At 41.2% G+C, this 25,228-nt stretch overlaps 2 protein-coding genes across 3 annotated transcripts; one reads left to right on the top strand and one right to left on the bottom strand.

Annotated features, from left to right (window-relative positions):
- The first annotated feature begins 1,286 nt into the window (after positions 1 to 1,286).
- On the top strand, positions 1,287 to 4,639 carry LOC117775404 (GTP cyclohydrolase 1-like). Of its 2 annotated transcripts, XM_034608512.1 has the most exons (7): positions 1,287 to 1,762; positions 2,035 to 2,144; positions 2,256 to 2,311; positions 2,446 to 2,477; positions 2,573 to 2,657; positions 3,182 to 3,314; positions 4,157 to 4,639. In XM_034608512.1, exons 1-6 carry the CDS (start codon positions 1,486 to 1,488, stop codon positions 3,309 to 3,311), a joined length of 690 nt encoding a protein of 229 aa, XP_034464403.1. In that variant the 5' UTR covers positions 1,287 to 1,485; the 3' UTR covers positions 3,312 to 3,314; positions 4,157 to 4,639. The 2 variants fall into 2 exon arrangements, with proteins under 2 accessions (XP_034464403.1, XP_034464402.1); XM_034608511.1 differs by lacking the exon at positions 4,157 to 4,639 and having other exon boundaries at positions 3,182 to 3,596.
- Positions 4,640 to 6,606: 1,967 nt separating this feature from the next.
- On the bottom strand, positions 6,607 to 24,421 carry LOC117775403 (rho-related GTP-binding protein RhoQ). Its single transcript, XM_034608510.1, has 5 exons — positions 23,853 to 24,421; positions 23,375 to 23,433; positions 13,275 to 13,439; positions 10,272 to 10,367; positions 6,607 to 7,843 (listed from the first exon to the last, which is right to left on the bottom strand). Exons 1-5 carry the CDS (start codon positions 23,992 to 23,994, stop codon positions 7,682 to 7,684), a joined length of 624 nt encoding a protein of 207 aa, XP_034464401.1. The 5' UTR covers positions 23,995 to 24,421; the 3' UTR covers positions 6,607 to 7,681.
- Positions 24,422 to 25,228: the final 807 nt, after the last annotated feature.

The raw sequence follows: 25,228 nt of genomic DNA, 5'->3' as shown, positions 1-25,228 counted from the left end.
ATCAGGCCATCATGTGAAATACCAGGAGCGAGAGAAAATGTGTGTGTGAGATCAGAGCTCGTTCACGTGAAGCAGCCGGTCAGTGACTTTGTTGAAGAACAGTGGAAACTGTGAAAACACAGAGTTTCTGTCTGATCACAGCTGCGTCATGATCAGAGCAGAAGCTGCAGCTAGTTTGTACCGAGCTGGAGTTTCTGTGTCCTCCTCCGCTCTGCTCTCACTGGAACTAATAAACACTCATCACTAGTTATCAGGACCTGATCAGCACATGAAGTCACTTAGTGTTTGTTTGATTGGCTCCAGAGTTTATGAGACTGCATTTAAACATCATGAAAAATGTGTTCTCAGTACAACACGAGACGTGACGCTCAGTCAGGACTCAGTGTTAAAATGAGCGGAGCGACACAGACTCATGATCAGACACCATCGATTCATAACTAAACACATGATCGTAAGTTTGTCACCTTAATTATCCCAATAAAAAATGGAACATATGAACGTGAACTAGTTAATTTTTTGGAAACCGTGAACTTAGTTCAAAATTTTTAAAGATTCAACCATGAACGTGAACTGGTTAATTTTAAGTGTGAACTGGAACAACACTGAGTATAACTATATATAAAACTTTATAAGCGGTGCTACCAAATTGTATTTGGTGGAAGAGGGGGCAAAATGTCTCTTTTGATAGTAAAGGTTGCCGACCCCTGGTCTAGTCTAATAAGGAGAAATTCAGACAAGCTACAAAAGAACAGATTCTAGTACCACTACTACTAATAATAAGAACAATTATAAGAATAATAGTAATAATAATAAAAGCACTAATAAAATAACAATATAATAATAATACTAATACTAATACTAATACTAATACTACTACTAATAATAATAATAATAACTGTTTCTGGCCATAAGTCTATCATAATTTTCTATCAGTTAAATTTCATATATATATACGTACTTATATATGCAATATGTGACTGCATATATTTTGTTTCAATTGTACATATTTCTATTTTTTAATGTTCCTTTTCTTTTTATTGTGTTTTTTACTTATTTGTTGTCTTCACTGAATGTGTACACTATTCCCTCTTTGCTGTTTTAACACAGTAAATATCTCCAAAGTGGGACTAATAAAGATATGTTATCTTCTCTTCTCTTCTCTTCTCTTCTAGTATGTAAACACCCTATTTTAACCTCTGTGCAGTGCCATACCATTCAGAAAAGAATTAACAAGATTAGGATTTATGTCACATCCCATGATGGGCACTGGCCACCCCTACGAAAAACGTCTGACTCCGCTACTGTCAGGTGGGAACACGTGCCTGATAGTTTGACTGAAAAGGTTACGACATTGCCTGAGGAGGGCTTCTCATCGGCTTTAAAAACCAGCAAGATTCCCCCCTGATCACTGATCCTACAACTCACAGCAGAGGCTAAACTAACTGCGTCCTGCAACATCTTTCCTTAAAGCAACCAAGAGTCAGAATGGAGTTTCACTACGCCACGGAGATGAACGGAAATGTGCCCATTGACACTAGATTGACCAAGTGCATTGAGTCTAAACAGGATGATTTGTGCAAAAAGGAGAAGGACTCGAAGGAATCTGAAGTTTTGACCAAGACGTCTTGCATAGAGAAAGCTTACTGTACGATACTGAGCGAGCTTGGAGAGAACACTGAGCGGGAGGGGCTTTTACGCACACCGTTACGCGCAGCCAAAGCCATGCAGTTCTTCACGAAAGGCTACCAGGAGACGATCAGAGGTGAGTACCCACAGGACAACATTCATATTTCATACATTGTACATCTCAATGCAACAAATCATTGCAATTATATATTATACAAGCGAGTTTAAGATTGGGTACGCACAACTTTTCGCAAAGGCTCGAAATTATTCATGCCCATGACTAAAAGTAAGAAACATTCAATAGCGAAAGATGATAGTCCTTCTCTCAGTGTTTAATCAAAATATACTGCAAAATATTTTAAATGAATTGAAGACATTTTAAATATAACGAGTATTTCCTTCACACAGATATCTTGAACGACGCTATCTTTAATGAAAACCATGACGAGGTGGTGGTTGTCAAGGACATCGATTTGTTCTCTCTGTGTGAACATCACCTGGTGCCCTTCTTTGGAAAGGTAACAGAGCTTTTCAGGCTCCTGGGGGGGGGGAGGGGGGGGGGGGGGGGGGGGATTGTTTTGGTTCTTACTCTTTTGGTTCTTATAGTGCGCTTTGTTTCATGTTGTCAGGCTCACATAGCATATCTGCCAAACAAGAAGGTGGTTGGTCTGAGCAAGCTCGCGCGGTGAGTGGTGATTAAACTCTCTCTCTGTCACACACACACACACACACACACACACACACACACACACACACACACACACACACACACACACACACACACACACACGTTATTCACTTTGGTTTCTTCGTTTCCAGAGTTGTAGAGATCTTCAGCAGGAGGCTTCAAGGTAAAACACATCATGTCTGACTTTACTTTTGTTTTCATGATCTTTCCTGTCTTTTATTTCTGTGTTGCGTGAGCTGTGTTGTGTCCTCTCCACAGTTCAGGAGCGTCTAACCAAACAGATTGCATCAGCTATACATGAGGCCCTGGAGCCTGCTGGGGTGGCAGTGGTGATTGAAGCTGCGTGAGTTTGAACTCTTTCAGCCCTCTGCACCCACGTGTCGTTTTCTTGTCTATACCTTTTGCTAATGTAAAAATGGATTTGGACAGGTCCTAATTGCAGTTCATCTGCATTTGTTAAAATAAAACCCTGTTTTGATCCTAACACACTCCACATTCCTCCAAAACTTCCATCACACATTACTGTATCATTCGTATTCATACTATATCATTCTATATGATTGTGGAACTTCAATTTGCAAAAACCTGTTATTCTGAGTAAATAGCCTACAGTATATGCACCAAATGAGGACATATTATTATTGGGATGACCCTTGACAGTTTAGATCTAAAACTACTAAATAATTTTGTGTCTTAGAACAATCTGTTTGAAACTATATACAATACAAAATGTCATATAGCCACTGAGAAGATTAGATTAGATTCGTGACCTAAACTTCTGTAAAAATGTTGCAACACAAAGTCCTTCAGTATGCATCATGGGCTTTGGAATTAAACGTTAAGTTAAACTGTCTCTTTCATTTTCAGTCACATGTGCATGGTGATGAGAGGTGTGCAGAAGATGAACGCCAAGACTGTAACAAGTGTCATGCTGGGAAAGTTCCAAACAGATGCCAGGACCCGGGAGGAGTTTCTGTCCCTGGCTCTGGGGAAATGAGAGATTCTGATCTCAGAGGGCAGGTCTTCAGGGGGATAAGTCCACTTTTATTTTGTTTTGCCATGCAACACCCTCGGATCTCCCCGTCTGCCAAATTATTCAGTGAAATGTTAGTTCATCCATCTTCATTTGGGGATGACTGTCTTATTTCAGCTCATAACTTTTTAGGAGGTACCCAGCTCTGCTCTACAGTTGAAATATCAGAAACAAGCAATTAATGTGAAAGTAATTTAAATATGAAGTCTATTAATTTGAATAGAAATTAAATCTTACATACAATGAAGACATACAAAGATTTAAAATATGAATATAGCTTATTGTTTGTGATAAGATATAGTGGAATATTTTAAAAACAAATAGAAAAAACCCCCAGAAAAAAATAGCACTTTGCACATCTGTGTGATAAGAACTATCTAAAATGACAGACACCATCTTTTAGGAAAAAATATTTAGTGAGTACTTTGACTTTTTACTTTGACTCCCTGTCCCATCCAACAACATGAAGGAACCAGCCACCAGGTGGCTTCACTTTTGTGATTTTCATTTGGTCCATCTGTACAGTCTAAGATCTGTATATAGTCTATGGGCCCCCACTGCATGGTGCAGCTATGCTAATGATGCTAGCCATGCCAATTAGCTGTGGGTGCCTTACAGGCCAGTTGATAGTTAGCCATCCTCGGTTGTGCTCACTGTTGCAGCCTTGAGCACATCATGGTTACAGTTAGTTTTAAAAACCTACATTTACTGACCTAAGCTCTGTGACTGACAGGTACACAACCCGTTTTACCATTCTGCACGGCAGCTAGCTGTTTTTTGGGGTTTTTCTTTGGCTCCTCTCTACAGAGTAACTTGATCCAGTTGTGTTGGTTATGTGTTTACTTTTACTGGTCTTTGCAACACCCATAGACTGAATAGGCAACACCTTGAAGATGGAGGGAGGGGGAGGTGTCTGTAGGTGAAACATTTGTTTGGGTCTGAGATGCTGGTGCTAGTGTGACATCTAGTTGCAGTGAATATCATATTTATATATATAACTTTTAAAATAATGTGTAGCTGGTGTTTCAGTCATATTTCCCAATATTAGAATTATGATTTCATTACAATGATTTAAGTTTGTTATTTCCCTTGATACTTATTTATTATTTAAAACATTTTAATTTGTTTTATGCTGGAATCTGAAATAATGGACTTATTATTTGCTGATGTTACACTATGAACTTATGCTATTGTGCTATATGGTGCTATGTTTGATCACAATGGATTGTATTTTCACGACATTTTGAGATATTTATATATCTGTACAGTCAAAATCAATAAAACTGATAACTCTTTCTGCTTATTATATCTTATATTGTTTGTTTTGTGATCTGTCTTTTTCATTGAGCATTTATGATTCAGAGTGTATGGCGTTAAACCCATGGGCCTCAACAGGCATCTTATTTAACCTTACTTAAAATAGTAGTGTGGTGTTAAAGTGCTCTCTAATATCCAAGTAAAAAGCAAAGGTGAGGGATATTTAAAAACTAAAAATCAGCCAGCAAGTGGCGCTAATGCTCCACAACTCCCCTGTACATCCTCAGCAGCAGTATGAAGAGTATGTCACCAACTTGAAAAGACTGAAAGTAAAAAGAAACTTTCCAAGAGCCACTTGAAGGATAAAAAGCATAAACCAACACAGAGGACGAGTGCACTCAGTCACAAATACCTGTTGACCTGCTTATCAAGTCAAACCTGTGATGTCTGACCCATTCTCCAAGTTAAACCCTCCAAGCCGACTTATTAACACAGTAAACACATTTATTGAGAAGAGGGGAGCATCAACGGGAGAATGCATCGGTGGCTGCGGCACTTCGGTCCTGGATCCTGAGGGTGGACCTTCACACAACGTAAGCAAGCAAAACTGTCTGAGAGGGAGAGAGGGCCGTTCACCCTGCAATCCACTGTTCTGCTCAGAAAGACAGTTACACATCGCAGGCTGGGACAGAGAAGAGGAGCACCATGTACATTAAAGCTTTTAATCAATCATCATGTCTGACTTTGAAAAGAGAATGAACAGAAGTCACTTAGCAAGAGTTGGCACCTTCAATATATATGTTTTTAAAGTAAAAAGAAGAAAAAAAAGCTAATAGCAAATGCACATACACAAGCAGAACTGATAGTTTGGAGGTGTGGCTTGCATGAAAAGTTACATCCTGACCTCAAGTGTGACAAACATGTAGGCCACAAACCTTTGTTGCATAAAACTGATATTTTAGCCTCCTCTCTAAATCTTGTAAAATGCCATAGATCGTCTCCATTTCTGTTTGCAGAGTTGTAGAATGTGGCTTTAATACAAAGATCAACTAATTCTTATGGAATCTATATGTTGCTAAAACTGAATTGGGACCTTATAACGTATAACAGACTGGGCTGCATCAGCTGTTCATGAATATATCTTTTTTCAATTGTTAGATAGTTCTTGCTAAGTTCTTTGCAATTACTAGATAGTTTCAGTTGCAAGGCTAAATTATAAACTCTAGAATATAATATGAAGCTGCCAAAGGTTAACGTTTTATGTGACCAAGTGCTTTATTAAAAATTAAGTGCTAATTCACTGTAAATGTACTTGTGTAAAAGGCACGTCAGATTTACACTCATATAGTTTAGAGTGAGTTTTGATTTATGCTTTTATACATTCATCATACACTCCAGCTAGGATTATTGACCTATTCTGTGGTATATTGTGTTGTTTTTGTGCAGTTTAGTATATAATCTTCTCAATTTATGTCACTATTTCACATAAATCATTAATTAAGTATCAGGTGAGATGTCTACCATATGAAATATTTACACCTTGCACTCCAGAGTAAACATAGTGTAAATATTCAGTGACAGCTATTCTGTATGTAAGTACCCGGTTCAGCGGTGTTACTTGTTCCGATTTAGGGACGTGTAAATGCCCACAGGTACATTTGAATTCACAAACAGCTGATGCAAACGACTGAAACTCCTTCTTGTTCCCTTTCAAAACTAATTAGATCAGTGTGTTTTCCCTATTTTCTGAAAAGCTGACATGTGGCAGGTACAAGGTTTTAACCCAGCACCTTATCAGGATTTGATGGTGAGGTGGTGAGGCGGTGTGCTATACTGTACTTTTGCCTGTTGGACCAGTGTGCGATCGTCTTTGCTTACATCAGTCTTTTTTTTTGTCTCAGAGAGGGACTGTGTGCATAAGCGGAGGAAGGTGCTTTGTTGTGCTGGGAGATTGAGAAGTGGCGTAGCTGTGCTTCATGTTGTGCATTTCATATACATATATATCAAAGTGTGTGCATTGGATTCTTTGGATGTTGGATATGAATAAGTTTCATTTCTAAAACGAGATCTCTCTTCGTCTCTCTTCTGAAATTTCTTAAAGGCGATTAAGGGATAACATATTATTGCAAAATAACAAAAGATGAACAGAAGAGTGTGAGCTATCAGTTGACAAAATAATATTTGCACATACTGGATGATCTCTTCTTTAAAGATGCAGAATCATAAACTCTGGATAATATATATTTAAAAAATGGATAATAAACCTCTTTCATTTTCTGATGAAGCACTCAGCCCCAGTCTTATGTTACAGTATGATTTGGCATGCCACACTATAAATTGATGGGCTTTTCATAAGGCAAAAAAAACACAAGACTCTTAAACTTTAAAATATTTAAGTTCTAGGTCCAAAATCTGTTGTTTGAATAAAACTCCACTATTGTCCCCGACACACTGCAACATTTGGTGTGGTTTAAATTGCAGGTCCTTGAATGACAAATAATTGGAGCCAGACCTCGTGGGCCAGCATGAAGGAAGATAAACATGTAAAAGAATCAGGGCCCTTATGTCCTGAAACATTTACTGGGCACCGTCACAGTGTCAACTTGTTTTTATCAGCTGCAGTTTTTCCTCTCTGATTTTATCTTATCAAATTCACAAATCAACAATCAAACTTTCAAAAACGATAGAAATCATATGAACTCCATAAATGTAGCATTTTCACTAAAAACTGAAGAGCCATTTTGTAGCTTTTTTGTATGACAGCATACAACACTTTTGTACAGGAAAAATGATTAAAAATGGTTATAAAAGAGGCATAAAGTCTTTAAGAAGAGACTGACATGGGTTTTGTGCTCCTTTGGTTGTAAAACTGCATCCTCAACCCGAGTGGTGGAAAGCAGGAGAGAGAATTAGGGCCTGTCAAGAGCACTGCAGCTTAAATGTAGCTCTTGCTTTGTCCGTTTCAGTCGTCTCTTATGTCTCACTGTGCTCTCGGTGCATTTTACTTCATTCTGTCTTTTGCCTTCAGTCCAGGTTTGGTTTATGGTTGGCTGCTGAACGATCTCTGTGTTTATGGATCACGTGATCAGACAGCAGTTGATGCAGCGGGGTCCCAGTCTTCTCTTCAGAGTTCCCTTCTTTCTCTTGGGAGCCAGGATGGCGATGATAGCCTCGTCGAACACCGTCTTCAGGCCCTTCTGGGTCAGTGCTGAACATTCCACATAGCAACATGCACCAATCTGATGACAAAGGACAGACCATCAGTAAGAAAACAATTTATCATGCAGTGGTCAACTAAAAGCTATTTTAAATTATCTAAATCAGTTATGTGTTGGACAAAAACCTGGGAGCAGTTGTCAGGCAACTGTAGTTACTGGTCCCTACCAGGAAATAGTCTGACTTAACAACACAAAAAGTATACCACAGTTTTTGTCTTGTTATATCGCTCTAATAAATATATGTTATTTGGTGAGCGTTTCAATCATAGAATGTATATATAGATGGACTCACTTCCTCCCACTGTCAGGAAATAAAGCCAAAATACCCCTGATACCAAGAAGTTTGCACAGAAGTGATCACGTGATGTAGCCGCGGTAGCGAGGTCACGTTGATACATGCGCTCGACCAATCATGAGTCAGTCTCAACTGTCAATCATAATGTTTCTCCTGAACTCTATAATCAAGTCAAGCTTATTTATATAGGGCATTTAAAAACAAACGCAGTTGACCAAAGGGCTGTACAATAAAAGAAGACAAGGCGAAAACAATAAAAGAACATAGACTAGAAAAAACTACAAAAAAATTTAAAAATATGTTTTGTGTCGACAGAAGGGGAGCTCTTAATTGTAAACAGTAGACTGCGGCAGCTACAGAAAAGACATCAGTGTGATAACTACTTTGACTTTTTAGTTTGGTCCATGTCCCATCCACTAACATGTAGGTTTATGACCTACTGCCGCCGGCCACCATCAGGTGATCGATATCCATATTTATCTTACTTTCTCTTATACATTTTCGAAGTAACATGTTAATTAACTTATTGTTATGTTTTCGTCTGCGTTTGTCTCTCTGTCCGCCTGTCAGTTAGCAGGATTACACAGGAACTACTGGATTGTAATCCCACGAAACCTGGTGGAACATTTCATCCATTTTCTTTTAGAGTGAGAGATTGGGTATTTAATCTCTGTTGATTTCAGAGAGAATAATTCATGGGTCTTGATGAAATTTTTTTTGGGGGGGGGAGTTATATTTATGGCTGTGTGCAATTGGGTGAATTTCTAAATATAAATCTGGATCCAGTGAATTTAAATGTTGGTCTAACAATGGCCTAACAATTCGCAACAGTATTCCAGTACCTTTGATTAATAAGAAATTAAATCTGATTAGCAGACGTATGTAATTAGCCACCTTCCCCTTGGAAAGCTACATCAGATTTTAGGTTTGCTCTACCTGACAAGTGCAGTTAAATAAATATGAAATGTAGACACAACTTGGAAAAGTGTAGTTAAATGACTAGATTAACATTTTGGGGAATATGCACATTAACTTTCTTGCCATTGTAAAGTAAATTTAAACTGCCCCCAACAACATGTTAGCTTAGCTCAGCATAAAGACTGGAAATAGGGGGACTATATTCCTAGGCAAGAAATATTCTGGCAGTGGTTTTTACATTTTTTGGCACAAGTTACACAGATATAAATTTTGATGTAATGTGTTAATCAGAGAGCTTTAGAAGTGCTTGTAGGTGGATTTTCTGTCCTTTGGACAAAGCCAGACCAGATGTTTCTGTTCTTTATGCAAAGCCAAGCTAACTGGCTGCTGGCTCCAGCTACAGTGCACATTTAGTTTACAGATCTAATGCACAGCAATCAAGAATAAGCATAATTTGATTAAAAAAATGATTCCCTCGGAAAATGTTGAAAAACTCCCAACGCTGAGGAAAGTGGAAAAAAAAAATCCAGTACCGTCCCCTGATCTGGTTCCACTCCAAAATTGTATGGGTTCTTTATAGACCCATACCACATCCTTCCATCAAATCCCATGGTAATCCATCCAGTTGTTTTTCAGTTTTTTGGTAATTTTGCTTACATGCAAACAAACATACAAATGACAATATTACCTTCTGGTGGCGGTAATAATACATGAGAGGCACAAACTTGGGCTTTTAGCACTTTCAGGACTTCTTAATTTAATATAGATTTACATAGGAGTCAGTATCATCAGTGACGACAAAATAAGACGAAATGATACTTGCATTGAATTAAATTAATTTTAGGAATTTTCTGATGATCAAACATGGACTCATGTGGCCTTAGAAAACTCAAGACCCTCATGAGACACAAATTCCATCCAAATCCCATTCTGTGTTTCCAACACTTCTGAAGAGTTGACTCATATTCATGGTTTCTGTCTGACAGGAACCATTAATCACACACTGGACTCTGCTGGACATCCCTGTTGACCCAGCATGTAGTCCTGCACCGTTCCAGGCAAACGAATCTACACCTACAATCTTACATTCCTGCAAAGACAATCCCTGCATCAAATCAACAACAAATAACTGGACCTGACACCTCAATTCTGCAACACTCACAGTGAAAACAGAAACTTCTCCTCTTTCTCCAGCGATGCATTACTTCACCTCCTCACTCAGACAAACATACAAACCTCCTTTGCCAGTTTCTGTCCCTGCTCAGTAGCTATGGGCTTCTCCTTCATGTCGTTCAGTTTGGCAATAGTCTTGGGGTCATCACGAAGGTCAATCTGAAAGAGATCAATCAATCAATCAAAACTTTATTCATAAAGCACCTTTCAAACAAATCAATTGTAGTGCAAAGTGCTTTACAAGCGATTGACAAAATGTAAAAGAAAAAAGGATTAATAAGTTCAGAGACCAATGCACTCATACATTTTAAATGATTACAAAGTAAATGATACTAAAAAAAAATGTTAATATACAAGAAAGAAAGAAATAAGAAGAAAGAGATTATAGAATAGATATTTATACAAATTATAAAATGAGATGAGGGACTAAAGTCAACACTGCTACAGTTTTGATATTAATTATAATCACATACTGGTTGTTGACATGTCTAGTTTGTCAACATGAAATCAGTTATTGCAAAGCTTGTAAAAATAACCATGAGTTGAGTCATGAGTTGAGTTCACTGTATAACAGTGCTTCTTATTTTGACACAAAGCCGCGTTGGCCCACACTTCCTGCTCTTATGCAAAGCCATTTCTCCACACACAAGGTTCCTCCCTCTTCTTTTTATTCCGTGCAACGCTGAGCAACAACCTTTCTGTAATAACCTGTTGTGATGAATGCATCCATCTGCACAGTGCTACAGGGAGTAAACCTGCAGTAAACAGTATCCTAATTGGTGTGATCTGTGTTGGCGAGGCTCACTCTTATGAAGTAACAGCAACATCCGCCCCGAACAGCGGCGGGTGAGTTATGACCAGAGCTGATAAAAGAGCAGTAAACATCAGCTGACACGAGATAAATCAGACACCCACTACATCCTCCTCATCACCACTGGGCCTTGGCCGCACTGGCATTTGGTTGCCAGGGAACACAGACAAAAATCGCCCACAAGTCAGCTCTGGTTTTTAAGAGGACGTGTTGCTTTTAAGGCTTCAGAAATCAGCTCTCTCTCTAAGTTTGGTGAGGCATCCGTTGAAAATCATTAGGCCATTAGCATATTTGCATACTTTAATTGCTGGTTTAAATAAAATATGATTAAAGAATAACATTCTAGGAAGTCAGGACTACAACAGCAAGCGAAAGGCAGTTTACTGCAAAATGAGCCAGATCAACCTGAGGCCTCCCGCAAGGATTGTACTGGCTGCTCGGGATGGACCATAAAACAATACAAATTATTATTGTGACATAAATCTATTTAGTCAGATCAATAGCAACATAAAAACATTTGAATATATCTCTATAAGGGCCTTGCCAATTTATCGGTCTTAATACAAGTTAAACATATTTGGCTGCATTTATGTTTTCTTGAATTTTTGTTATTTTCAATAAAGTTTATAGTTAAACTGTAAGATATCAATCCCCAGTTACATTCCTTTGTCATAAGGGTTTGATAACAACGAATTAAGAATAATTAAAAAATATATATATCTATCAACCAATATATCAATATCGAAAATCTTTAACTATCTAATTTCAGTATCGGCTACAGAAAATACCTTTTGGTTGGGCTCTGATTTTGATATGTTGCTCGTGCATATGGAATTGTCTGGTATGATCTTTTTTGTGATCATCATTTAATTCAATTAAATTTTTATTATGACGACATACAGTATACAGTATATATTACCATATGTCCAAACCCTGTTGGTTGTTAAACATCTTTTACTTTAGTAAATCAACTCTTCCTTGCCATGGCTAAGATTCAGGGCTATGAGGCAAATCTGATTTGTTCCTGTTCCTTATTTGCACAATGATAGGATGATTCATATTTTTAAATATACAGTCATAAAAAGTGAGCATGTGTAATTGGAACCCAGGAAATTTCTGCCCACCTCTACAGTTCCCCTCAGGTCTGGAGCATTTTATCAGCTTTCAGGTAATTGCTTTGAGTTTACGGCCCATCTGCTCATTGGATTAAGTCTCACAGCTCTGCCCAAACAAGCAGCAGCTGCAAGAAGCTGTTTTCAACATAAAACTCTGATCAATCCACTGTACACTATACCTGCTCATCCCAAAACAACACACAAGGTCCGCAACTAGCCGGTGAGCTTGGTGGAGCATTTAGCAGCTAAAGAGTCAGTTGGTGGACTGTGACTAGAAGAAGAAGAATATTGGACTCTAAATAAAGCTAAAGCGTAAGAGTGAAAGAGAAAGGCAGACACGCACGCACGCACGCACGCACGCACACACACACACACACACACACACACACACACACACACACACACACACACACACACACACACACACACACACACACACACACACACACACACACACACACACACACACACACACACACACACACAGTAGAGAAGTTGTTCGAGCAGATTATAAGACAGCTCAGTGTTTACACTTCATGGTTGCAGAAGGAACGACGCCCCGTTTATCCAGGAACATAAATATGAATTCAGCAGGTTTCTATAAAGATTAGATCTACCTGTGAGTTCTTGTAAAAGAGCGAAGGAGCAGAATCAATTGTCGATCAGCACTGAGTGATGCACCTCATACGTGGGAAGGGCATACAATAATTGTTTATTAATCATATTCAAGGTAAAAGTTCGAAATAATTGTAATATTGATTTGAAGTCATATCGCCCAGCCCTACGAGTAAAAAGAAGAATTTCACACTATGGAGCTTCAAGTTTAGTTTGTCTGTTTAAGTTGCTAATAGATTTTCAGTCACATGACAGACAGTCTCCCACAGTCAGACACGAAAGTGTTACCCACACGAAAGTGTTACCCACAAAAAATGTGTTGCTGTTTGTGTTTACAGATTCGGTTTGGCCGATTCACACAGAAACATAACATAACGTTTCAAATCAGTATGTGAGAAATAACAAGTGTACAGATGTATCCAATGATGTTAATGGTTCCTAGATGATCCAGGCATATAACCATAAAAATCACACTCGAGCAGCAATTTGAAGAACCGTGTCGTTAACTGTGTGTCAGGGACTAACCTGGGTGCCAATGAGCAGGTAGGGGACACTGGGGGCGTACTCCTGCAGCTCGGGCACCCATTCCTCTCGAACGTTTTGGAAACTGGCAGGGTTAACCACAGAGAAGCAGATGAGGAAGACATCGGTCATCGGGTAGGACAGCGGCCTCAGGCGGTCGTAGTCCTCCTGCAGGGAAACAGGACACTAATGGTTAACGCAGACAGCAGAGAGAGGATGAGCAGTCAGGATGGAGGGGGGGGGGGGGGGGGGGGGGACAAAAGAGCCAATGAGAAGACATAATTCATTTCCTTTTGTTAACATCTGAGAAATTATTATTCATGAATTATTAAAGTGTATTAAAGAAAATGAGCTCCCAACGCAGCTAGACTGTTCCTCCTCAGAGGAGCCACGAGAGCTAACTTTACACTGTGTGCACTTAGGTAGCTCTTTGGCTGTTTAATGCAAATTACGTGGACTACTGTAATATTACACATAAACAAACCGCACTTGGAAAAGGGTTATGAAGAGTAAGAATGTGAAGATGACCTTCACCAGAGAGCTCTCCCATCCTAACGAAAAGATCTGCATTCCTCTGAGGCGGGCTGAGCACAAGGCATCGCCACAACACTCCGACGACACACTGCCATCTCTGATATTTGTGTGGCGTAAATGGATAGTTCACAGATGCGAGACTGCCCTTTGTGCGTCAGATCAAGCGCTGCCTTGTCCCCGGCAAAGATAAACCCTTCTGACAGAGTCTCTGACTCGCACACACATGAATATTCATGACCCATCTCACTTCTTCATCTGATGGTTGCATGGTTTTCTGCTGCAGGCTTGAAGACATAGGAATCCATGAATCTCAAGTAATTGGACGTGACTCAGGCGGACTAACCCGGACCACGAGAATCAATCTCGCTCTCATGTCCTGGAAATTTATCGTCCACATCCCTGAAAACAAAGCAAAGTGGATACAACGTCCCACTGTGCCAGAGATGTTTGTAATAGGACAGCTGAGAGCTGGCATGGCAGTGTCTCACTCTGATGCCTTCAGCCAAACACACACACACACACACACACGTCACAGCCCAATACCATCACACTGCTATACCCCAAGAGACTGGGCCTTCTCACAGAAACGATTAAAGTAATAAAGTCAGAAGATTCTCCAAACAACAGAGGATCCACCAAGCAAAGGTGTCACCTTCCTGCTGCCTGTGTAATGAATTAAAGACACACCGACTCTATATGAGACTGAAATAGCTGATAAAAACAGAGCAGCAGTCTTCACGCCTGTGCTTGTATCACAGATGACTCAACTACAACTCACTGGAGTGGGTCAAGTGGATGATGTAGCTCAAAAATGTATGAGTCGCTCATCCTCTTAGTTCCAAGTGAGTGAAGTATTTCACAGCGTCCACAGAGCTGCCTCAAGCAGGAAATCACTATAGCTGCTTTCAGGCATGTACTGCACGTCTAATCTCCAGACATTCTCCGAAGGGTGTGTATGTGAGAACGCATATGTGTGAGTGAGAGACAGACTTTGAGTTTCTCTAGCCAGCTCCCTTGTAAAAACTCAGAGGAATGTCCTAGTGAGCCAATGTAAGAAAACTAGTGCTAGTGGGTGTGTTGATGATGTTTCTAACACGCGGCAGGCGCAAAAACGAAAAGATTTCTGTGCCGTTGTGAATGCGTCTGAGCGGAGAATCTCAGAATATCAGAAATTACTTCAGTTTGAGTATCAGTGCATTTTAAACATTTTCAGCACATCATGCCGTGATAATATTGATAGGTGGGATAATTTTGGTCATTATAATGATGATCTGTAGTTTGAAGTGAGCTGAGGGAGCCGCAACGTGAATGAAATCATCTGATTCCAACTAGTCATGTCATGTCATGGATTTTGCCATACAATATACCATGTACAGTATAATGTCTTGGATTTAACTTGAGACTGTAAGAAATGTGGGACCCAGTGTTTCACCCGTAACTAGGAATAAAGTCAAAATATCTCATATCTCATTAATTTCATTTATATTATCTCAGGGAGTATAGGTAATTGTAGCCAATGCTGCAAATCCACGAGCAAGACGGATTCAGCAATAGTTGAAGTAACTCAATATTCAGGTATACTAATATTGCAGTGTAAAATTATATCGACTCAGGTGTTACATACTGTAGCTGCCTCATCTGAATTAAAGAGCACCTCTGCTTATTATATAAAATACATCATTAGGATTATGAAGCTTCAGTGAAATTACACAGTCGTGTTGCTTCACAGAGCAAAGACGGCAGATTGTCTGTGTGATTGGGCTCAGCAGGTGGTATTGATCGATCACATTCTACATTTGCGTCACAGTAATGAATTGGAGCAGGGTTAGTGTATGGAAAAACTATACATACAAACATATAGACACACAAACACATACACAGGTTTGCACAGCTATCCTTATTAGGACTTTTTATTGACCTCCATTTATTGTTGACAGACTAAACAAAACCGTATCTCTAACCTTAACCATCACCAGTTCCTGCCTAACCCAAACCCTAACCTAACTACAACTCACATCTTACCCCTGACCGTAACCAGGAGCTCAAAAAGGATGTTTCGCTTGTAAGGGAAATGTAACATTTTGACCACAATATGATCATGTTAATTTCCCCTTTGATTGATCATGATTGAATCTCATACAATGTAACCTTGATCATGCTGTATCCTGTACAACTGAATGAATCTTGGCCTGATTGCTTTAACTAAGGCATTGTTGCCTTGATGTCATCAGAAGATCCTGACCTTTGACTTTGTAACAAACCCAACCAGAGTGGGAGGGATGAGCCAAATGTATAAAGACAAAGAACTGTTTCCCATCGGGGTGCATATTACAAACTAACCTTTGTCGTATGCACCATGCTCTGAGCATTAAAGTGTGACAATACTGTAAGAGAATTGTGTCTCGTTCCTCGTTGTCAGAGTGGGATTGTAGAAATTGCCACGACACGCTTCATTAGGATCAGTCTTTGGTCCCCGAGAGGTGTGCTGTTCAGGACAAGGTCAGTGTGACTGCTGGTTGAGGTCCTTAAGTGGTACCAAAAACAAGTGTGTGTGTGTGTGCTCTTGTACAGATATCTTTGTGAGGACCATTTTTAGTCTACAACCTACAGAGTGAGGACATTTTGGCCGGTCCTCACTTTCTGACCCACCTTTAATGGACTGTTTGAGGGTTAAGACTTTGGTTTTAGGGTTAAGGTTAGAATTCGGTTTAGTTTAGGGTTATGGTTAGGCATTTAGTTGGGATGGTTAGGTTATGAGCTGGGGAATGCATTATGTCAATGAGTGTCCTCACTAAGACTGAAGTACAAACATGTGTGTGTGTGTGTGTGTGTGTGTGTGTGTGTGTGTGTGTGTGTGTGTGTGTGTGTGTTTGTGTTCAATTGAAAATGTTGTGAGTTGACCTTGTGTTAAGAAATCTGACTTAACGAATTAAAACCCTGAATAATCGAAAAAATTCATCATAATGATGCAATAACTAATTGCGGTGGAGATGTAATGTGATGTAATGTAAAAGCTGCAGTTCAAACTCATCCTGCTCAAACATCATCCTCTTCTCAGTATAACATCATACTGACCACCCGTCAGATACGACTGTACTTCAGTCCATCTCATTACATTTTGTTTAGAAGAGCACGTATCAGTACGCACCATACAATATATGCATTTACAAACACAATGTGCTTTCCTATGAATATATATATAGATTATCTGTCACAAGGGATCAACTCCTCTGTGTATTAATGTGTCTGTGTTCATGACCTTTGCTTGCACAAGTGAATCCTCTGATTCCCCAATGAGCCCCAGACGTAAAGGAACACAGTGTAAGCCACTCAGCAGTTTACTGTAAACAGGCCTCTCTGCCTCTCACACTGTTTCCTCAGTGCACCCCCGACACATTACCATAGACAGTAAGCCCGTCAGCCACACAGAGTGGGTTCACTGAGGCACAGACTGAGTTTATCCTCCTACGTAGCTCCAGTCTTAAGTTTGATTAGCACCCCACAAATGTTGACACGCTGCTGTTTCAGTGCTTTGGATGAAAGTTTGCACCAGAAGCATGGTCTGCTATTCCACAGTTTGTGTGCACATCACTGACACATTGCATAACAGTCTCTCCAAGGCAGTCAGGAGTGTGGAGTAAATATTATGACCGGTGAAGAAAGGACTGACTGAGACTAAATGAAATGAGAGATGGTGTAGTGTGTGTTTGCTGAACTCCTAAACACTAACCTCTCTACATACATTTACATCATGCAGGGTAAGACTCAGCGTCTTCATTTGGACACTGTGTGAGCTCCGCTGTGTGACTGTGTTGACTCAGTGACATATGAGAGCTATAATATCAGTGAGTCATTCCCAACTCCATCACCCCCTCCTTCTACCTCTTTCTCTCTCTTTCTCTCTCTCCTTTTCTTCCCCTATCTCATCCTCTATAAACTGGCTATGTCAACAGAGTCAGAGACGCCGGCTCTAACATGGCTGCCGGGTGGGAAAGCAGGCTTAGGAATAGCCGCTTCGATTCGCAAAGATCTGTCACTGATCTGAAACTTGAACTGCATTTAACCACAGGAGTGAAAGAAATCTAAGTATGCTTGTTTCTACTTTACAGGCTCATTAATGGTAATTAATAATCATTAATCACAGCACCAGCACTGTTACACTCCATTCATGTATATTCATGCCTTCATATCCATGATCCATTCAAAAATCTAACAGTTAGCATAGCCTGTAATGGCAGTGGCATGCACATTACAGAAATTCAGAGCTTCATTAGGAGAAACGCTGGCTATCCTCCAATGTTCCAATATGAATCTAGGTACTAGAGATTTCAAATTTTCAATGATTAATCAATTGAAGCATTTTGAAAAATATTTAAAAGAATAATTTCACTAGTTTTAACTGCAAAGCTTAGATTACTCTCGATAAGATGTTCCATCCAAACGGTTGTATGATGTCCTCTGTGGCTCTGCATGAGCTTTGTAAAGTCCCTGATGATGTCATTAGGACTTATTTCAGCTTCAGCTCAGAGACAACACGTTGTCAAAGGATGAGGCTGCAATGTACTGTATTTCATTTCCACATGACAAGACGAAAAACAGCAATTAACTGATCCCATTAACAAGTATAGTCTGTGTAGCTGAAGCCTGACTCATCATAATCCTCTTTGCCACAGAGCTCTGTGAAAACCCATCAGTGAGTCACAGTGTTGCACTGTGTGACTTTTGATTGTCTTACACACGTACAAAACTAGTGCCCACTGTCTCGACAACAAAATGCTTAAACCTAAATGGTCGAAAGTGGGCCTGTATTTCAAGGGAAATGGATGATGACACCTGGACGTGCAGCAAATGTTTGAAAACAATTCTGTGTAAAGGGAGGAACACGACAAACTTAATGGGGCACATGACGCACATGAGACACGTTTGAAAGCAGAAGGATGCTCCGTGTTTGACTGCTTGTGTGACCCCCGTGTAGTACATCAGCCAGCAGTATTGGTTCCGGCACACTTAAGGCACCTGTGCCGTGTTAATAGTATCAATTTAGCACCAGTATTGGAAAAAAAAACAAATAATATCCTTTGATAAGAAACCATTTAATAAAAGCGCAATAGAGGTGCTGGTATGATAGCCAATAGGTGTAGTTCCCAAAATGTTAAACTATTTTGCTAATTCAGCAAATTGTTTCAACTCTGCCAAGGATGTTATATTTTCATCGGCTTAATGTAAAAACTAAAGAACCAATATTCATGTAACCCATTCAATTTTTGAGTGGACTCTTTATCATGGCGAGATGGGGTGCTGGTCTCGGTGGAGGAACAGAATGTGCTCTCCAAGCATCCTTAATACTTAAAAATATATACCATATGCCTTGGTCTCTCTGAAAGTGTGATGGGCCTTTTTTCACTATTCTGAACCTTTTTTACACAAAAAGATGAATCAATTAATTGAAACACCCATTAACTCATTACATGAGTAAAATACTCACTAGTACTGAAATTGTTCCTACTACCACACAAACGAACTGAGGGCTACTCTAAAGTGTAAAGTTTCATGTTGAGAGTGTGAGCTGAGGCATGTCTATAGTGTTCCTGTTCCTCTGTGTATGAGCAGCTGAGTGGTGAAAGGCTGCCAGCTGAGAAAACCCATTTCCAGTCTCCACCCTCCAACCTTCACCCCTAAATCCACCTACCCACCCCCTCATGCCAACTGGGACATCTGAGGGTCACTGGGCCACTAAGGGTTGCTTAAAGACTCCAACTGTACCAAACACAGAGGAGAGACGGGGTAATGGCGGTTGAATGTGAGGGAATCTGAGGGGCGGAGGAAATGAAGAACAGTCCTGCAACAGAGAGTGGGTTAATAGGGCAGCGGGACACAGACCCCAAAGGGTCTCAACTCCAAAGAGAGTCTGTCCCTAAAGCATTTCCATGGCTACTACAGCACTGAGCATCCACTTCCTGTTGCCTCCTGCACCTCCTCAGGCAGCGGCGCTGGATTTTCTTGAGTGCAGCAGGAGCAGCAGCAGGAGAATGAATGAATAAGTAAAGACTTTCCCCTCTGTTCCCTCATCGGATTCAGCTAAACAGACTTTGCAGACCTTCCATATGGAATAATTTAATAGGCAGCGGCTGGCGGAGCAACGTGGCAGCGTGCAGACAATAGCAGGCGGGGGGGGGGGGGGGGGGGGGGACCAGAGGCAGACAAGGCGCAGTGACACCCGGCTAAATGCAGAGTCGTGATTATGTGACCTGACATGTAACACCGGCGTGACGGCGTGGAGGGGCATCCGATGAGAGCATGACGGCAGCGTGTATCTGTAACGCTGCTGATATGCTTGTGGAGCAGCAAAGCATTGTGGGAGCTATGCAAGGAATATAGATATTACAGGGAGCTTGAAGCTAATTGAACATGTGTAGGACAGACCAGAGGTGGAGATGGTGCAGGGAGATATTTAAATCAAAGTAAGAGAAAGAGACAGGAAACTGAAAGTAAGACGACTGAATTTATCCAGTTTCTGCGTAAACCCCCCCGCCCCCATCTGTCTCTCACTCTCTTCCTCTTTCTGTTTTCCTCTCACTCACTCTCTCTCTCACTCACTCTTTCCCCCCTCTCTCTTTGGGGCGCCAGGTCTTTGATCAGATGCTGCAGCTATAAACATTACCAGCTGGCCTTGTGCTCCACATAAAGAGGTCAGCCGAGTTGGAGGCGTAGGGTGGAGGGGCTTCATTTCCAAGAGCAGTAACTCTACCCTCAGCGGCCGGCAGCAGCCGCAGCAGACATCTGGGAGAACTTCTCCATTTCAGAGACGCTCTGAATCAGCTAAAAACAAACCCTGCTCTGACACACACACCCTATCAAACACACCAGAATAGACAATAAGGTTGTGTTTCTCTTTTTTTTTACAACCGAGTAGTAACACTTCTACCATCTGTTTTCTGCAGGACAAAATACATCGCAGCCACAGGTAGCTGCTTGGCTGGGAAAGAGGGATGATAGTGATTTGCTATTCATGGACTTTGTGCATTCAGCCTTCATAAATGAACAGACGAGACAAACGGCTGAATATTCCCCAGTTGACCTTTCAGTGCTCAGCTTTCTTTTCCGAGCAGCTGCTCACATTTCAGATTGTGACTCATTCTGACTTCACACAGTTAAACCTGCTTCTGAGGAAAGTGTGAACTATTGAACATGTAGGTTGCTGCAAAGGCAGGTTAAAGGTCTTGAGGCAGAGAATGGGTGCAGTATAGATGAAGTGAGTCCAAACTTAAAGGTGTAAAAGTCATAATTACATTCAGTGTTTCTCACAGCAACACACCGTTGCATCATGTGATATAAATCATGTGCTGAATCCATTTCCTTCCTCATAACATTTTTGTAAAAACTTTTTTTTGGAATATTTTGAGTTGTGCAATGTTTACATCCAGCTTGTAATCTTCTTCTCTTTTTTTGCATGTTACTGCAGGAAACTGTCAATCAGCGAAATAGAATCTAGCGCTGTTATCTGTGTGCTTGTGCATCCTTGTAAAAACAAACTCTTTGGGGTGCCATTCTTAGAAATTCTGCTCTACAGCACTACAAGTGGACAAAAACTGCACAAGGTGCCTTTAATGTTCATGTTTTATGGTTAAAATACAGGAAAATCCTCTTCTCAGAAGACACCTGATATGGACAATCAGGACTACTGCTCCTCTGAAAGTTGTGTATTAATGATTAAAGTTTACGTCTAATATAGGGCTCCTTAAACCTGGTGATGATTTTCAACTCATAATCAATCAATCTAAAAAAAATGAAAAAATAAGAAAAGACACACAATGTATTTAAATAGTTTGATTTGTGCAGCTTAAAGTCCGAAACCAAAGGGAGGCCGGGTTAGAGATATTCTGTCTACTATCACATATGATTGATGATCTGAAAACCTGAAAGTAGTAATTTTTGCAAAAAAAAAGTTTTTGGAGCATATTTATTTCCCAGTTGTTACTGACATTTACATTTTGTGATGTAAAATTTGAAGCAGACTAAAACAGTTAAATAATTAAGACATAAAAAAGGGAATCATGGAATCTTTAAGTCTAAAGTTAATCAAAATGTTTCAGTCATTCAGCAGCCAAACACTTGTGACCTTCTCTCAACAATTAAAATGAAACACTGCGTAGAAAGTTGATCCCAACACTGTTACACAAGTTCCCACAAATGTGCTGCACTTGTATTTTGCTTTGCTCTGACCTTCAGTCCAGTTCACCCCAAACCAGCTGAGCTTCCCTTCATCATGTGAAGCCTCCATCTATTTGTCTTTTTCTCGTCATTCTGATTGAAACCTACAGTTCTACTTCCTGTTATTGTGCTAATAGTACATCAGAGGGTGAAGTACCACAGTTTATTCTAACACAGGGGGTTTGTTGATCATCGGCACGTGAAATAATTGTTTGCTTTAACTTCCAAGGCTTAATTTACTTCCATTAGTGCAGAAAAGCCATAACTTAATTAATTTCTTAATCCCTGAAAAGGCCTCGTTCTATTCCATTTGTATAATTTGTGAGTATTTGGTGACCTAAACTTTAGATTTTCACTCTGGCAGATTACCACTGTCATTTGTACCATTCATGGCTACTCACTGGATTTGAACTGTTCAAATTTCAAGACAAACTGGGGGAAACTTTTGATTGATGAAGTCTTGCTGACCACTCCAAGCTCTTTACATTGGCCATTCACCCATTCATACAGTTTATATAAGTGCACTTTCTCTATCATACACTGTCAGGAGCAATTTGGGGTAAAGTATGTTGTCCAAGGACACATGCGCTTGCCTCTGTGTGTGTGTGTGTGTGTGTGTGTGTGTGTGTGTGTGTGTGTGTGTGTGTGTGTGTGTGTGTGTGTGTACGCACGTTGGTGCTTGAATTGATATCTTTGTGAGATTAGTAGAGTGAGAACATTTTGGGCGGTCCTCACTTTCTGACCCACCTTCAATGGGCTGTTTCGGGGGTTTAGACTTGCTTTTAGGGTTAGGGTTAGAATTAAGTTTAGGTTAGGGTAACTGTTAGGGTTGGGGGCTAGGGGCGAGTGTCCTCACTAAGATAGATGTACAAACAAGGGTGTGTGTGTGTGTGTACATGTATGCACTGGCTCTTCTGCTGAGTGGAAACACTATTGTGTGTGTGTAGCACAGTGCATAATGCAGTTTTAACTCTTGCCCGCTGAATGGCACATTGTAAAGTAAAAGCCCAGGCATTAGCCGGCCCTGTTAACAAACCTGTGACATCACTACTGGACATAGGAGCCCTGTTCTCCACATAATAGAACTATTGAAACCCCTCCACTACCATAACTGCCCATGGCACACCAGACCGTGGCAGCAAAGCCACGAGAGAAAACCATCACCTGTTGCAGCTTAGTGTCTGGCCTGAATGTGAAGCCTGTGGGCGTGTTGGGTAGTTACTGGTCCCAGGAGCACATGGGGAGCCCGGGTTAGAGATAGAGTGGGAGCAGGAGTGTGTGTGTGTGTGTGTGTGTGCATGTGTGTGGTGTGTCCTTGACATGCTTGGCACCCGGCCAGAGTAGAAAATAAACTGTACCTGACCGGCTGTGTCATACAGTCCCAGCAAGTACTGTTTTCCACCGACGTTGACACTCACTGCAGGAGAGAAATGACAAAGAGCAGTTGAGAGGAGGAAGGAGGAAGGGGGTGAGGGTGGGGTGGGGGTGAACAGGGAAGGAAGGAGAAGAGAGAGAGAGAGAGTAGGGGAGGGGGGGTGATCAGGGTCCCCCAACCCCTCTCTCTCTCTCTCTCTCTTCCTCCCTCTCTCTGCTGTAGAGAAGGCAAACAAGTGGTTTTGATTATAGCAACAGATGCAAGCCAATGCAGTTGGAGAAGCAGAGGAAATTCACTCAGGCATTTTCTTTTAGAATCCTCTGCCCTCTGGTTAGAATGAATCCAGAGGAAATCATTAGACAACAGCAGCTCAGCACATCGCCATGTTATTATCATCATTGTTATTATCATTATTATTATTATTATTAGACAAATGGAATAATAGAAGAAGTGGTTCATACCTGCATAATGATCAAACACTGTGGGGACATACTCCTCGGGAAAGGCGTCATTGGCATAGCTCATCAGAAGACACGTTTTGCCCACCGCACCGTCTCCCACCACGACGCATTTCAACATGATAGTGCCGGTTCCGTTTGCCATGATGATCCCGACCTTACCACCACCATCATCATCCCCGGCACCCGACGCCCTGTTGTCCCGACCTCCTTCTCCTCCTCCTGCTGCTGCTGCTGCTGCTGCTGGGCGGTGATCCCGGCGCGGCGTGCGGGCATCACCAGCGTCGGAGGCGGACTGCGCGGCGCTCGGAGTCGCGCTGGAACCGCATCCTTCTCCCCTCCTCCGCCCCGCGGTACACCCAGAATTTCTCCCTGCAGAAGTTGCCCCTATTCACGGCTGGCGAAGCGAGCAGGGGGGGGCCTCAGTCATAGGAGCTGTCGATACGGTTTCCAAGAAACAAGGTAGAAGTGCCGCTGGCCGCGCGTCGTGTCCGCTCCTCGGTGTGCCCCCCACGCCTGTGCGCTCACTCTCTCTGGCGCACCGTGCTGCTGCTGCTGCTGCTGCTGCTGGACAAGGTGGGTGCGCTTGGTGGAGAGGCGGAGCTTGGGTTTGAAACCAAGGGGCTCTGGATAAAGTACACCCCGCCTGGTGGGGATGTGTGGGACCGAGGACTGTGAGGAATTACATCACTAATATGAGAAACATAATAGAAACACATAGGAATTGTGTTTCTGTCCCTCTATTAACTCATATTAAGACACAATATGATAGCAGAGGAAATACAATAAAATAATGCTTTTACCAGCGAATATGGCACAGCACAGGCCTGGTATACTGATATAACCCTCTGATCTGAAGTTGCAATAAATCCTCACAGGAGCATCCTTGCTAAATTATTAGGGGGTCATTTTAAAGTCATGTCCTAGTAGGAGTAGTAGTAGGTCTACTGCAGTCTCACTCAGTCTCCATGAAGCCTATACACACAAAAGGCCTAGTGACGGTATATTGATTTAACTTTGGCTAGATGTGCATCTGTCTTGTACAGTCTAGCCCATAAGAATAACCCCCACCTGTTTGTTAAGTGTTGTAACTTAAGTCTTACTCTGATTCTAAAATTAGGGAACTCTGCTTTGCACAGGACTTTGTGGTCGAGGAGATGAACAGATGATCCATTCTTACTGTGCAAGTGTTCATCTGCGTGTGTGTGTGTGTGTGTGTGTGTGTATGTGCGTGTGTGTGTGTGTGTGTGTGTGTGTGTGTGTGTGTGTGTGTGTGTGTGTGTGTGTGTGTGTGTGTGTGCGTGCGTGCGTGTGTGTGTGTGTGCAGGATGGATGGGATATGTGAGATGGGAGCGGGTGGGGAGCTGCAGATGGAGACG

Source organism: Hippoglossus hippoglossus, chromosome 15 (genome assembly GCF_009819705.1).
Source record: "Hippoglossus hippoglossus isolate fHipHip1 chromosome 15, fHipHip1.pri, whole genome shotgun sequence".
Taxonomy (NCBI): domain Eukaryota; kingdom Metazoa; phylum Chordata; class Actinopteri; order Pleuronectiformes; family Pleuronectidae; genus Hippoglossus; species Hippoglossus hippoglossus.
This window is presented reverse-complemented; position numbering and strand designations above follow the sequence as displayed.